This window comes from Poromitra crassiceps (assembly GCF_964638095.1).
Source record: "Poromitra crassiceps genome assembly, chromosome: 10".
Classification (NCBI taxonomy): domain Eukaryota; kingdom Metazoa; phylum Chordata; class Actinopteri; order Beryciformes; family Melamphaidae; genus Poromitra; species Poromitra crassiceps.
Genome location: NC_139631.1, coordinates 33,143,234 through 33,158,977, shown reverse-complemented (window position 1 = coordinate 33,158,977; position 15,744 = coordinate 33,143,234). Strand labels below are relative to the sequence as shown.

The 15,744-nt window shown below is 45.5% G+C and overlaps 2 protein-coding genes across 2 annotated transcripts; both read right to left on the bottom strand.

Moving 5' to 3' along the window:
- Positions 1-346: 346 nt before the first annotated feature.
- Positions 347-3,645, bottom strand: LOC310784396 (transmembrane protein 17A; the record flags this gene model as incomplete). The annotated part of the gene is made up of 4 exons (XM_083645400.1): positions 347-652; positions 1,630-1,743; positions 2,401-2,507; positions 3,516-3,645. 4 exons carry the CDS (start codon positions 3,643-3,645, stop codon positions 347-349), a joined length of 657 nt encoding a protein of 218 aa, XP_083501526.1.
- A 2,240-nt stretch (positions 3,646-5,885) lies between these two features.
- Positions 5,886-8,763, bottom strand: selenoe (selenoprotein e; the record flags this gene model as incomplete). Its single annotated transcript, XM_083644480.1, has 4 exons — positions 5,886-6,029; positions 7,071-7,149; positions 7,468-7,544; positions 8,656-8,763. 4 exons carry the CDS (start codon positions 8,761-8,763, stop codon positions 5,886-5,888), a joined length of 408 nt encoding a protein of 135 aa, XP_083500606.1.
- Between the last annotated feature and the right edge of the window lie 6,981 nt (positions 8,764-15,744).

Below are 15,744 nucleotides of genomic sequence, written 5' to 3'. Positions count from 1 at the left end.
GCAATTGAAAATTGTTCTCCCAAGTCTTAGTGATCATCATGGGTAAAAAACAAACAAAAAAACAGTAGGCCTATAACTTGCATTATTTCAAAAAGAAGCCCTTTCATTTTTTCCACCCAATAAGCTATTAGTCTTGAAAAGGACATTGTAGTTCAAGGCTGGATTACAAAGCTTCTGAAAGGGTGGGAATAGCATCGGAGCCCTCCTACTAACGCTGCAGCCCTTAGCTTTCAGAGGAGGAAAAACTGTACATAGCGTTCCAGAGATATTCAATGTCACATTCAGAGTATCTTTATGACATCATCTATATATGACGTCATCGACCCCTGAGGGTTGATGGTGCAGATTATTGGTCGGTGAAGACGGGCAGCACGCTCCGATAGGGCAGCCCGTAGACGCGGGTCATCCCGGCGTGGCCGAGGCTCTCCACCTCGCCGAGCTGCCGCAGGTGGAAGAGGAGCGTGAGCTTCCGGGACATGGTCCTCAGAGCCTGCAGGGCAGCCAGGAGCTCAGCCAGCACGAAGAGCAGGTAGAGGGAGTGGACAGCTCTCTCCAGGGGCAGGATGATCACGCCCTCGTCGCTCAGGAAGAACAGCAGCACTGGACACTGGAGCGCCAAGGACAGCACCCAGAAGGCCGCCAGCTCTGGCACCTGATGATGGGAGGGGGGGGGGGAGGTTGGAGGCAATGCAAAGATAGAGCAGTCAGGCACCAACATTTGGTTTGGTTGTACCCACCTGAACATACACACACACCTACAAACACAGACCTGTGTCCCAGAGAGGACCTGTGGCTCAGAGAGGACCTGTGTTTCAGAGAGGACCTGTGGCTCAGAGAGGACCTGTGTTTCAGAGAGGACCTGTGGCTCAGAGAGGACCTGTGTTTCAGAGAGGACCTGTGGCTCAGAGAGGACCTGTGTCTCAGAGAGGACCTGTGTCTCAGTTAGGACCTGTGTCTTAGAGATGACCTGTGTTTCAGAGAGGACCTGTGTCTCAGAGAGGACCTGTGTCTCAGAGAGGACCTGTGTCTCAGAGAGGTTCTATGGCTCAGAGAGGACCTGTGTCTCAGAGAGGAACTGTGGCTCAGAGAGGACCTGTGTCTCAGAGAGGACCTGTGTCTCAGAGAGGACCTGTGTCTCAGAGAGGACCTGTGTTTCAGAGAGGACCTGTGTCTCAGAGAGGACCTGTGTCTCAGAGAGGTTCTATGGCTCAGAGAGGACCTGTGTCTCAGAGAGGAACTGTGGCTCAGAGAGGACCTGTGTCTCAGAGAGGACCTGTGTTTCAGAGAGGACCTGTGTCTCAGAGAGGACCTGTGTCTCAGAGAGGACCTGTGTCTCAGAGAGGACCTGTGTTTCAGAGAGGACCTGTGTCTCAGAGAGGACCTGTGTCTCAGAGAGGTTCTATGGCTCAGAGAGGACCTGTGTCTCAGAGAGGAACTGTGGCTCAGAGAGGACCTGTGTCTCAGAGAGGACCTGTGTTTCAGAGAGGACCTGTGTCTCAGAGAGGACCTGTGGCTCAGAGAGGACCTGTGGCTCAGAGAGGACCTGTGTCTCAGAGAGCACCTGTGTCTCAGAGAGGACCTGTGTCTCAGAGAGGACCTGTGTCTCAGAGAGATGTTGGATTAAATTACCTTTTCTTTCAGGTTGCCAATGTAACCCAGATAAAGCCGGGCCACTTCAACGACAGTGAGGAGGACCATCCCGGTTATGAGGAGACCCTGGTAATACCCAGGCAGATACTGGAACTGGGAAGAAAGCAGGAAACACTGAGTGTCGCTACAAAGTAAGATAGGATTTATTTATTTCTTATATTTCTTTATTTCTTTATTTACAAATAACCTTTTAATTGCTGCCTGAGTAGACATCCATTCAAAACATGTTTCCTAAAGTGTGCATATATGGTAGTTTCATCTTTGCTACACCTTGAATAAAGTGTTCTTTTTGCTTTACAAGTGGCTTGACTTTCCATCTTTTTCTGGTATTTGCCTCAATTGGAAACTAATTTCCACACTTTTCATGTTCTGTTCAATCTTTAATACTCTGGAATGTGAGAAATCCAATTTACTGCATCGTTTCTAACAATGCATTTACCCCCCCCCCCCCTTAATATGGTGGTTGTCCTCACACTGCTGCTATAATAAACTATAATGCTGCAGCCTATATTTTTGAACCTAAGTGTTATTACCAATCTTAGAAATGTTGACAAATGAAGTTCTTTTGAAAACAGTTATATATATACATCTAAATAGCATTACCTTAAGTGACATTATTGGATATCTCTCAAATATAAGGAATCCTTCCAATGTATCAAAGCATTACATTTTTGCTAATTTAAGTTAGCTGTTGGTAAAAAAATACATTGAAGTTGGAGGGAACTTTTTTAGCAGAGTTAATCTACGGACCTTTAAGTCCAGCATGACGACAGCAGAGATCCACCAGCAGGGGAAATAGAACATGTTGAAGTAGAGCAGCATCTGCAGTGGAAGGTGAGACACCAGCTCGCCCGACACTATGGGGAGGTGTGAAGAGTATGAACATTAGGACTCATTACTCATGATGTTAACATCAACAAACACAAATGAGCATTTTGCTCTTCGTTAGAGGAAGGTGAATGAGAGAGTGATAAACAAATCAAACGTTTTTGGGACAATCTAAATTTGCCACAGTTTTCTTTTCAGGGCTCTGCTGTTGGGTGTTCAGGCACTGTAAAAACAATATACTATATCATTATAACTATATATAGTTAGTTTAGTATATCATATCTAGTGTGTTGAGATTATATATGATTCAAGTTGTGTTAGAAATGTATGATATTATAAAGTACAGTACAGTATAGCAGTAGGCCTATAGTATGATGATGATGATGATGATGATGATGATGATGATATATGGTATGGCAATACTATAATATACTATAGCTATGCTCGGATATCCAAAGTGCATGGGGCCTCTCATGGAGCGAGGCACAACTGGCACAAGACCGTGATAGGTAGAGGAACATTATCGATGCCTTATGTCCCATAGAGGGTGAAGACCATAGTGAAGTGACTATGCTATGCTACTATGCTATGCTACCTTATGTCTATACTGTCTAGACTCTATAGGCCTACATTACAAACATAACAAATAACTATATAGTCACATACACTTCTATACAGTATAGTACAGAATCATATAGCCTATGATATACACAGTATAGTATGCACACTACAGTATACAATATAATGTACATAGTAAGTATGTAAGTGTGCATTGCTAGTATTATAGTATATTGCAATGTATCGTATTGCATGCTTGTATGCATTTCAAACCTGTTACAAACTGAATCATAATAATTTCCACATTTTTACAGAGAAGTGAGGTGTGTGTGTGTGTGTGTGTGTGTGTGTGTGTGTGTGTGTGTGTGTGTGTGTGTGTGTGTGTGTGTGTGTGTGTGTGTGTGTATGAGCGTGCGTGTGTGTGTGTGTGTGTGTGTGCGTGTGTGTGTGTGTGTGGTGTGGTGACACCAATAACCAACCAGCTGTGTCGTCCTGCTCCCTGGTGAAGTCCCCGTCCCCTGTCCTGTTGTTGGTGAAGACAGAGCTGCCCACCCAGGCCGGGCCCAGGCGCTGCAGGTTCTGAGAGCCAGGCGAGTAAAACACAGGCATGACCGATGAGCCGCCAGACACTGGGACAGTCCCAGTCTGTGTGTGTGTGTGTGTGTGTGTGTTTGTGTGTGTTTCAGTATCTCCCACTAATCCCTGCTGCCTTCAGTCACACTTCAGTGACACATGCACCTATAGCCTACAGACAGACACACACACACACACACACACACACACACACACACACACACACACACACACACACACACACACACACACACACACACACACGCATACACACACACACACACACACACACACACACACACACACACACACACACACACATGCTGTGCTAATCAGATTATAGGGAAGGAGGCGGTGTGAGGATTAAGACTGAAACAGCGGCATGGCAGTTAGTCAGTCAGTTAGTGGCCGTTTATAACGCTCAGTAATTGTTGGCACTGCTTCAGCTACTCAGACAACCAAATTTATGCAAAATGTACCCAAGTCAGAAAGGGACCAAAAGAGGAAAACGGAACAATGCAAGTCATTAAAAAGAGGGAATCTTGCCAAGAGAAAAAAAAAATCACTATACACATAATCTAAATTAAAAACAATTGAAGATGTATGAGATCCAGGCCCAGGCCTATGTGTATGTATATTTTCTGTATCTACATCCTCAAATGTTCAATATACAGTTATAGCAGTGATTCTCAATCTTTTTCATATCAAGGACACCTAATTTATTCCACATAAGAGCCATAGACCCCCATTTGATGGGATATTGTCTCTCTGACTCAAATCTGAGTATGTTTTTATTGTTAGAATAGATGATTTGTTCCAGAATTCCATGACTATCTGTATTGTACAGTAGGTACTAGGGCTGGGTATTGGCAAGGACCTCACGATACGATACGTATCACGATACATGGGTCGTGATACGATTGTATCACGATACATTGCGATACAATACATATTGCGATATATTGCAATACTCTAGACAATTTACTCAAAATTAAATAATAGAGCTAAAGATACAACACACTGTGTACCACCCAGGTAGTGTAATAATATGTACATAACTTTATACTGATAACTTAGTGGATAAATTTAGTCAAAAGTACTGAGTGTGAGGGGGGTACGGTGGTGCAGTGGTAAGCGCTGTCGCCTCCCAGCTCGAAGATTGAAAGATTCCCACCTGCGACGCTGTGAGCGCTGAAGGAATGCGTGTCCGTCCGCATGTCCTCGAGTGCCCGCCGCCCGGGTGGGGTCGTCAAAAGGGCCTTTCTGTGTGGAGTTTGCATGTTCTCCCCGTGCCTCCCGGGGGTTTCCTTCATATAGGAACCCCCTTCACCAAAACATGCAATATCCTGGTTGCTAATGTGGTTCCTCCTCTGGTCGTTAAGGGTGCCTGTTCGGAGGGAGGGGAACTGGTTGGAATAGCGTGAACCTCCCATGTGCTATGTCCTACCGGTGAAGCTTCCCCTGTCAGGTGAAAAGAAGCGGCTGGCTAACTGCCCATGTCTCGGAGGAAGCATGGAGCCAGTTTCAGCTCTCCCCAGATCGGCAGAGGGTGGAGTAGCAACCAGGATAAATAAATTAAATTAGCACTAAAGGGGGATAAAAAAATTGGATAAAAAAATCGGGGGGGGGGGGGGGGGGATTACTGAGTGTTGAGTGTGTTACTGAACGCACTGACATAAAAAGTATTCTTATTGTGTCACTGACCACACGGCTGTGCAAAAACATCGATATGGGAAATATTGATACAGTATCGATTAGGGGTGGGAATCACCAGATGCAGATGCCCGGTGGCCTGGCATGGCATGGCCTGCAAAAAAAATCGGCAGGCAAAATATCGCGATATATTGCCGTATCGATTTTATTGCACAGTCCTAGTAGGTACGAGATAAGTTAACAGCTGTGAAACTATGATCAAAATAGTCGTTCTACATTCTCATATGTTCTTCGTGAAAATGAAATCATGATAAAGAAACTTCTAAATCAAGTTTACGACTTCATCAATTTGCCGGGGACCCCCTGGAGCCCCCTCAAAGACCCCTGTTGAGAACCACTGCAATATAGGACTATCTACTTGGAGAAAATCAGGCACACTCAACACACTGATCCAATTAAATATTTATTGGGAAGTATTACAATTCAGATCAGAGGGACACCCTGCTCACTGCAGCCAGTCTGCGGGTCCTCAGACTGGGGCCGGGCTCATGGTGCCGGCCTTGGGGCCCCAGTCGTCATTATGTGACCGGGCTGCAGCGGCGGAGTGCGGCCAGCAGGTGTCCTCATAGCTCGTCCCGGGGGGCGCGCAGGGGAAAACTCTGGAACTCCTCGGGCACCTCCTCCCCTTTCTGGGACCTCCTGTAGAAACCCAGCGAGTCCAGCAGGCTACTGATCTCATCTGCCTTCATTTTCTCCACGGGCACCGTCTGACGTAGGGGAGAAACACACACACACACACACACACACACACACACACACACACACACACACATGAACACATGGGGAAAAGACAAAAGTATGGGGCGTCTGGGTAGTGCAGCGGTAGATTCCCAACACGAGGTTCGCAGGTTCGAGCCCCCGTGTTAGCTCCGACTTGGTCAGGCATCCCTACTGTACAGGCACGATGGGCACGGTGTGCGGGCGGGAAGCCAGATTAAGGGTATGTGTTTGGGGGGAGGGGAACTGGGGGCAATAGCATGATCCTACATCCTGCTGGTGAAACTCCTCGCTGTCATGTGAAGAGAAGCGGCTGGCGACAGCACATGTATCGGAGGAAGCATGTGCTAGTAGTAGTACAATAACAGATAGTACAATTCTCCCCAGATCGACAGGGGGGGTGGAGCAACGACTGGAACACCAGGGGGAATCTCAAAACAACTTCCCCCAATTGATTTAATCCGTGGGGTGGGTCACTTTAGCAGCTGCTAACCCTAAAGATTTTTATTGGTATGTTTTTTTCCACACATCTAAGGATATAGGCCCTATAATTCTTATATAAATATTTAAATAAAAAAAACGTTGGTATTGGCCTTGAAAATACCCATATCAGTCAATTCTTATTAATTTCACTCTCTCGATTCCTCACTATCTTTTTCCACTCTGTTCCAACCTCAGCTTTATTGTCCCTGAGCCCTGAGGGGAGATGAGCCTTGCAGCCAGGTGAAACATACTGTAGAACACACACTGTCTCGCCCTTTCAAACACTGTCTTTGTAACTCGGTATCTGACAGAGGATCATCTGGTATCAGATACAGCAATCTTAAAACTTCCCCACATGAACCTATCTTGACACCTTGTTCCCTAGATAAGCCTGTGTTGAAGCGCACGCACACACACACACACACACACACACACACACACACACACACACACACACACACACACACACACACACACACACACACACACACACACACACACGTATATATATATATTATATATATATAATCCTTGCTCTCACATCTCACCTGAACAACCTCCTCCTTTTCGTTATAGAGTATCAGGCGGGGGTTCTTCTCCTCTGATGAATCATACTCCAAGTTGTGGCTACAGAGGAGGAGCGGGGTCAAGGAAAAACAGACAGCTAGGCGGCATTGCAAAGAATGAGCCACATCCATATCTGTCCCCTATATTTTAAAAAGAGCGTCATATTCAACATGATTTCAACACACAGCGGCCGTTTGGAAACGTCCAGGCACTTCTGAAGCAATGAATGAAGCTTGGCACTGGCCTGGGCAAGTTGCTATATGCAGTAGAGCCTTGTTGTGTTTAGCACAGGGAGGTCATGAGAAAATCCAAGGCGTTTGTTTTTGAGTGGGTCAGAACCATGCACTGGGTCAGAACCTTGGGGGGAAGGAAGGATACTATAATGCCAGCCGCTCCAGGAGAAAATGATGCAGCTCGGGCATCTTCTTGATGCCTCATCCCACCACACTGGGAGCCTGTGGGGACGAGAACAGACAGTTGTTAAAACAGTGTGTGGCTAATGGCATTCTGCATGCTCCATCCTGCGTGTGATCAAAGGCACTGGAAAACGGCATCACATTTCAGCAGCAGGCACACTTAGAGACCCGAGGGCACGCGGAGGTCTCTTCCTGCTCTTCATCATTATCACACACACACCATCCTGATTGTCCTATTCTATTATTTTGTCCTTATAGCCCAGTGATTCTCAAGCCTTAATTTTCATATCAAAAACCCATCATTTATTGGGGCCACGAAGCCCCCATTTGATTAGATTTGCTCTCTCAGGCCCAAATCTGAGATTTTGTTTATATATTTATTATTGTTTACCGTAAATTCCGGACTATAAGCCGCACCTTTTTTCCCGTTTTTTGGCCTTTTTTGGCCCCTGCGGCTTATATAACGGTGCGGCTTATCTATGGATTTTTTCCAAAAAAAAAAAAAAAAAATCTCTCTTTTTTAGCACTCTTTCTAACTATAAATCCACTTCTGTTTTAATTTCCTCTCTTGCCCTCTTTTCACCACACTGTATGACACTGTATGACACTGTGTGCACTGTAAAAAAGAAACACAGGTGGTGTTGTGTTATGTTGTTTTGTTGAAATGTTAATAAATGGGAGCTTCCTCAAACAGCCATCTCTTTCCCGACAATCCCCTCTGTGCATGAACCCTTACATATGGTAATTAAACATTAAAACACAATAAAAAAAAAAAAATACCATTAAAACACCAGCGGCTTATAGTCCGGTGCGGCTTATACACCGGTGCGGCTTATAGTCCGGAATTTACGGTACTTGTTTTGGTCGGACTTCCATGGCTATCTGTATTGTAGGGATACAGAGATAACAATGGAACGATGAACAAAACTCGTCATTCTACATTCTATAACTGTGTTAACTTACAGTAATAACAAGTAATAATGCTGAACAATTCATCAATGTGCTCGTGACCGGTGCCCTCAAGAGCCCTGGTGGTCCCTGGAGCCCACGTTGAGAACCCCTGCTACACGCTGTATGTGAGGCCCTGCTGTCATTGTACCATGTGTGGTACTGAACGTATGTTATCATATGCACGTCCATCAATACTCACCATCAGTTTCCCTCTGGCTATAACGGGCTTCTCTTCAACCGCTGTGTCGTTGGCATTTTCTGATCCCCTGACAGAGAGGGCAAGCGTGAGCACCAAGAAGGCCCACATCTTATGAGACATGTGTGTTCTTGCGTCCTTTCCCACTAGTTATTACCAATAGTATACACACCCTTTAGTCCACTTGGACATTTTCTCAGGGTGGACTAGACCATGATACAGTCCCATAGGGGGGGGACAGTGTCCACCTGTGTCTTATTTTTTAACCCTTTCTTTTGTTTTTCTTCAAAACCATGCTCTATAAACAGAGCAATGCGTTAGCTGTTCACAAACTGGCACAAGTGTTCTTCCTTTGCTCTGATGGTGGATGTTTAGGCTGATTTTGTATTTTTATAAGCCATGAATCAGCCCCTGGTTCATGTGATAGTTTGTTCCACAGCAGATTATCAGTGTAGACGATCACACAACTCTCTGAGCATCTGTGCTCTTATCACTTTTTCCCAGGCAACCATTGAGAGCCAAGCATGTTTCTGAAGCTGCAAAAAAAGCCAAATAGCTGAACTGGACTCAGAATACGAGTCTTTCCTGAAAGGTTCAAATCTCTCCAATTTACAGAATAGTACCTAATCAGTGGTGTGTTCAAGTGGTTCGAAAGCCAAAGGCCTACTTGAGTAAAAGTTAAAAGTACAGAAAAAAACAAAAAACTTTGGTTTCACCTATATATTAGAATATTACTTGAGTAAAAGTCTTAAAGTAGCTGATCTTTTCTGTGCTTAAGTATCAAAAGTAATTTTCAAGTAGAAAAAAGCAAGAGCAAAAGACTTGCCTGTGCTTGAGTGGAAATCATCTTCTTGAGTTTTATAGCGGTTGGCAAACAACACTCTGTTGCATTACTGCCACCAACTGGAATGGAGTGTGGATTGTGTGGATCGTGATTAACGTAACTTGTAAACTAGGAGCACTGATTCGCCAAACCTGCTTGCTTGCAGGCTACCAAATTTCTTCCGATATTACTTTGTAACTAAGATGCTTAGGGTAGCGGAGTATACGTATACATTTTATTTGGGAAATGTAGTCGAGTACAGAATTAGGCTAAATACTCAAGTAAAATACAGATACTCAGAAAGAATATTAAGCATTATTACTTTGTTACATTACACCACTAATAGTAGGCTAATTGATGTTACTGCATGAGAATTCAAGTGGATTTCCACCGTGTAGCCTACCATTGTATGAAATCCTATGACAGCACCACACATTTGCACTATGTTAACCCTGGAAGAGGAAAACATCTCTGTCCTCCAAGCTTACTCAACTCGTCTGTGTTGTGCAAAGCAAATATATTAGGTCACCACAAGAGGGCGGTAACACCCACATGCTACATTTCCTGGCAGATTGGCGGGTAAAATGTACTTCCAAATGCTAGCCACAGACAATTATGTTTCCAACAAAAATAAACCATTCCTGACTGGAATGTCGAAGCAAAACCATCTCTCTCTCTCTCTCTCTCTCTCTCTCTCTCTCTCTCTCTCTCTCTCTCTCTCTCTCTCTCTCTCTCTCTTTTCCAGACGCAACCCAGACTCTGGCGCTGATCGCCATACATGTGCTGCTGGTGGGGATGATGTGTCAAATGGCAGTTAAAGCAGTCCCCATTTTAACAGGGTTTCCTCCCCTTGGCAGCCATCGTAAATCTGCCGGCCCCTATACCCTCCTCCTCGTGGATACCACCAGTTTGTACTTTTTTTTAGCATCTTTACTTTGTGCGTTAAAGTCCCAGCCATGTTTCCCCACAAATGTAGGTCTGACCTGCCAACGCTTCCAAGATGTCTGCTCAAACCTGAACTTTGGATTTGTGTCAAATGTGCAGGTTTATGGGAGGAGAGAGAAAGAGTTAGGGGGAAAGATGGAGAGAGAGAGAGAGAGAGAGCAGTTGGGGGTGGGGTGGTCTTGGTATGGCTCTGTGCAGCTCCTCAGCCTATATGTGCGGATGCATACCATATGTGTTCACAATTCACCGTGTTCCAGCTCCCATCGCATGCTGCTTGCCAAAAGGAGATGTTGTTATTATTAATGTGCTGACAAAGGGGGAAAAAGGCAGCAGCCATATTAAAGTGGAGCACAGTGCAGTTGATGAATATATGATATGGATTTATATAGAAGTCCTATTGAGCAACTCTTTCCAGCGGGACTTTCGCAAAATTGCAAGACTTGCAGCTGGCAAAAGATCAAACGGTATAGACACCTCAGCCCTCCTTCAGAGAGCTTGTTATAGACACACGCACACGCACACGCACACACACACACACACACACACACACACACACACACACACACACACACACACACACACACACACACACACACACACACACACACACTTCCTGTTCACCCAAACGGAGCGGATGCTGCTTCCCAACCAGCAGGCCACGTGTGTGTGTGTGTGTGTGTGTGTGTGTGTGTGTGTCTAATGTACATTGTGTAGCCTATGCACTTGCGTGGTAGTGTGTACATCTTTTGTGTGTCTGATTGCTCTCATGTTCCAGTGTATTACAGTATACAGTATTAACTTGTGTGTATGTGTGTGTGTGTGTGTTTGCATGTGTGTTTCTCTGTGTGTGTGTTTGCACGTGTTTCTCTGTGTGTGTGTTTGCATGTGTGTGTGTGTGTGTGTGTGTGTGTGTGTGTGCGTGTGCGTGCGTGCATGTGTGTGTCTTTGCGTGTGTGCATGGATGTGTGTTTGCGTGTGTGTTTCTAGGTGTGTGTGTGTGTGTGTGTTTGATCCTGTCTGTCTGGACCCTCGGGCCTGCTGTGCTAAGCCTGCTGCCTGTCTGCCTGCTGTAGTAAAGTTGGCCCATAAAGAGGAGAGGCAGTGTGGGAGGAAGTGTGGGCCATGTGGAGGCTTCACTCAACACAATGTGAGTGGGATCTACCTGTGTGCTGTTGAGTTATTTTGCTGATTCCACTTGCCAGGGTATTGACCAGTCACATATAGGGTTGTACCACTATTGTAGATTCTCATTGGTCGGTCAGGTGGGCATCTCCCTGGCATATCAATTCTGGCTGTCAGCACGTACGAGAGGACTGTGCCAACGCTATTAGGCCAAAACACCTAATGACACAGCTAGCACGGTATTATGTTGAATTGGATGATAGTGGCTATCAAATGTGCTAAATTGGTTCAATTTTGTCAATGCCCTGTCATTAGCCTCAGCAGGCTAAGATAACATTTGATTTGCTGGTTTTTCTGTAGAGCTGCAATGGCTGTGATGACTGTCTCGCTTTAAATTGAAAATACAAAATACATACAATACATAAAATATACCTTATGAAAACATGGTCCTATTACATTGCAGGCTTGTTTTGGGAAGCTAAGCAGGGCTGACTCTGGTTAGTCCTTGGATGAGAGAACATGGTGCTGGAAGCAGTGTTGGAGGACCAGTAGGAGGTGCTCCTCCCTCTGGCCCCATGAATAATATCCCCAATGCCCCAGGGCAGAGACAGGGACTCTGTCCCGTGAGTGAGCACCGTCAACTTCGGACGAGACGATTAAACCGGGGTCCTGACTCTCTGTGGTCATTAGAGATCCCATCGACACTCTTTGCAACAGTAGGGGTGTAGCCCCGGTGCCCTGGCTAAACTCCCACACAGGCCTCCTTCCATCATGGCCACCTAATCATCGTTACTTAATTGGCACATTCAGTCCTAACTACTCCCTATATGTCTGTACGGTTTTCCCGGGAAAAACCTTCTAGTGCACAGGAGGTGATCCGTTTGTTTGGAATAGACAGAGGAAGAACTGGGTAGTTAGCAGTAGCACGAGCAGCGATAGCCACCATGGCTGGACAGACAAAAGAGAAGAGCGCCACCTACAGAAACTCAAATGGCATGAACAGAAAATCAAAGGAAAAAGACATCACGATACACTGTTTGAATGACAGGTTATCTTTGGAATGAGCAGTGCCGAAACACCACAGCAACGAGCGCTTAGCAAGATAAAAAATAAAAACAACTTTGCGGATTATCACTTGAACATAATTTGGATGGATCAATCCCATCAGTTCCTTTTGCTATTCCGTGACAATCCTCGGACAGCACAAATGGCTCATGCTATTTGGGGCAGCAGCTTGGCCAAGTCCTGCGACCACACGCTCTGGGTTCAAGGCCTGTGTGCTGGCATACATGCAGCCACTTAGAATCGCTGATCGCTGAGGGCCCATCCAGATCCATGGCAGATTAAACAAAACTAATTTAACTTAACATAATTTAAACCAATTCAACCTCTTAATAAATAAACCACTATGTCCTTAGTTTCTCTAGTCTAGGCTAAAGCAATGTCCTTTATGGTGTAACACAGTTCAGCTCTTTGCTATGGCAGCCAGCTGTGCTTCGACTGGGAGCGTCAATTCTGAGTGGCTGCCACTGCACATCCGCACCGCTGATGTAGTGTCCTTGAGCAAGGCACAGATCCCTCACAAGTTGCGTGTGCTCTGTCGCTGAGCCATGACCTCTGACCTCTCGGGAAGGGAGGACATATTGGGGGAAAAGAGTTCCCTATGGAGGTCAAACAAGTATCACATCGCTCATGCAACAACAAATGGCACGCTCATTTCTTCCGTACACACACACACACACACACGCACGCAAGCACGCACGCACACACACACACACACACACACACACACACACACACGCCATGGCCACGTCAGTGTTCCTGCACTGAGCAACAAAATCACACTCCCACGAATACAGCGCAGCAGTGACAACTTTACAGCATCTGCACGAAATGTAGGTCAAGCAGGAATCATTTGATTGGTGCAGAGCGCAGTGTTTACATATTTGAATGGGGTGCAGGATAAGGTGATAGGTAGGCTTGGCGGTGACATCATGGCGGATTGGGGGGGGGGGGGGTGGGGGGGTGGGGGTTGGCGTGGAGGTGGGTGGAGTGGTGTGGGGGTGTGTGGGTGGGGGGGTTTGCAGTGATGGATGTCCAGTTGCTGACCACATCAGAGGAGCTAAGGGGGCAAGCAGACGGCAACCGCTGCTCCCCTCCCTCTAATCTGAGCCTGGATAATCACAAACACATGGCTCTCCATAATGGCTCCAGTGTTGTCCTGCCTGCACACAGCAGCAGCACACATGCAGTGACGGTACACACGCTAGCTACACGTATGTATGCACGCTGAATCAACACTTGCATACACATGCCCAAAGTGTTGCAAGAACATTATACACACACTACTAGTCAGAAGTTTAGATGCAGCCGGGTGAATGCATCAATCCAGCCAATTTGATCATCTAAATGCTTAATGATTGAAAGCTGTTTCTAAGACACATTTAAATAGTGAAGTTGATGTCTGAAGGCATCTATGAAGAATGTAAAATAGTTTTGATAAAAAAAAAAGAAAAAAATTGGTCACTGCATATTTCCGTCTGTTATTTCAGTGCTGTCTTCATATTTTCATTCTATGTGTAAAATTAAAGTGTCCGGAGGCACGCATGCACGCACGCACACACACGCACGCTCACACACACACACACACACACACACACACACACACACACACACACACACACACACACACACACACACACACACGTACACGGCACACACACTCACACACACACACACACACACACACACCCACGCACGCGTGGGCACACACACAAGGCAGATCGTTTGCCTTATCATTATCAGAGCCTGGAGTCTGAGGAGAGGAAGTGTAATGTCTTACTGAATTAGCCATGGATAAGGAGGGTGTGAATAATCATGACCTGGGGCCTGATTCACCAAACCTCACAAAAAAGTGCTACCTTTTAATAAATAGGGGGGGGGGTTATTCTCAAAAACAGTTCTTATTATGTTTTCTTATCATTCTTCTTATGTTTCTTTCAAAATAAAAAAACTTTAGCAACTTTAGCAATAAATATGGGTATTCTTGAAATTAAAGTTCTCAAATTCTTCTTGATTATGCCTCCGCTGGCGACAGCATTATGTTTTGGGGTGGTCCGTCCGTCTGTCCTTGAGGGAATTTCTTCAAATTTGGCTCAAACATCCACTTGGACTCAAGGATGAACTCATTAGATTTTGGTGGCCAAAGAAGGTCAAAGTTCAAGGTCACTGTGACCTCATGACCATCCCTTCCATGCTCATTAAAGTGATATCTCAGGAACACCTTGATGGAATTTCTTCAAATTTGCCTCAAATATCTACCTGCACTCAATGATGAACTGATTAGATTTTGGTGGTGAAAGGTCAAAGTTCAAGGTCTCTGTGACCTCACATGCATTCATTCCATGCTCGTTAACGTGATATCTCATGAAGGCCTTGAGGGAAGTGGAGACCGGAGGCAATTTTAATATACTAGAAATTGATTTCTAGGGTGGAGACTCTGGAGAAATGAAACTCACCCTTGTCCTCTTCTCCCTATTTATACTCCCACCACTTACGTATAGCTTCGGCCAGGAAGGATGTATTACATTACTGATGACATCACAATTGGTCGAGTGACATCACTAATGACATCACAACTGCTTGAGTGACATCACTGATGACATCATAATTCACTGATTTATGACATTTCATTCCCATACACAGCATCCTCCGAGCTCCACTCTGTGTGTGTGTGTGTGTGTGTGTGTGTGTGTGTGTCTGTGTATGCCTGCCAATATCATTAGCATAAGATCACAGTCGCTCGAGTGACAACAACGATGACATCACAACTCTCCGAGTGAAATCACAGTTGCGCAATTCACAGTTGGGCAAGTGCGCAACATTGCGTAACTGTGCGCGGGATATGTGTGAGTCATGTGCAAAATAAATCAGCATTGTGAAGAAGTTCTTCTTGAAGATCTGTCTCGAGAACACATTAGTAAAGCCGGCCCCAGCGGCCCCATAGACACACAGTTCAAGCAAAATGATGCACTTTGAAAGAGCCATGTGTTTCTGTGATTGATCTAGGCACAGACAGGGAGTGAAGGCACGGACGGGGAGTGAAAGTTTGCGTCTCGAACAACAAAGCTGTTGTAAGCTACATGGTCACAGACAGGACTGATTGTCAGGACAGTGGAGGGTTCAGGGCATAAAAACATAGT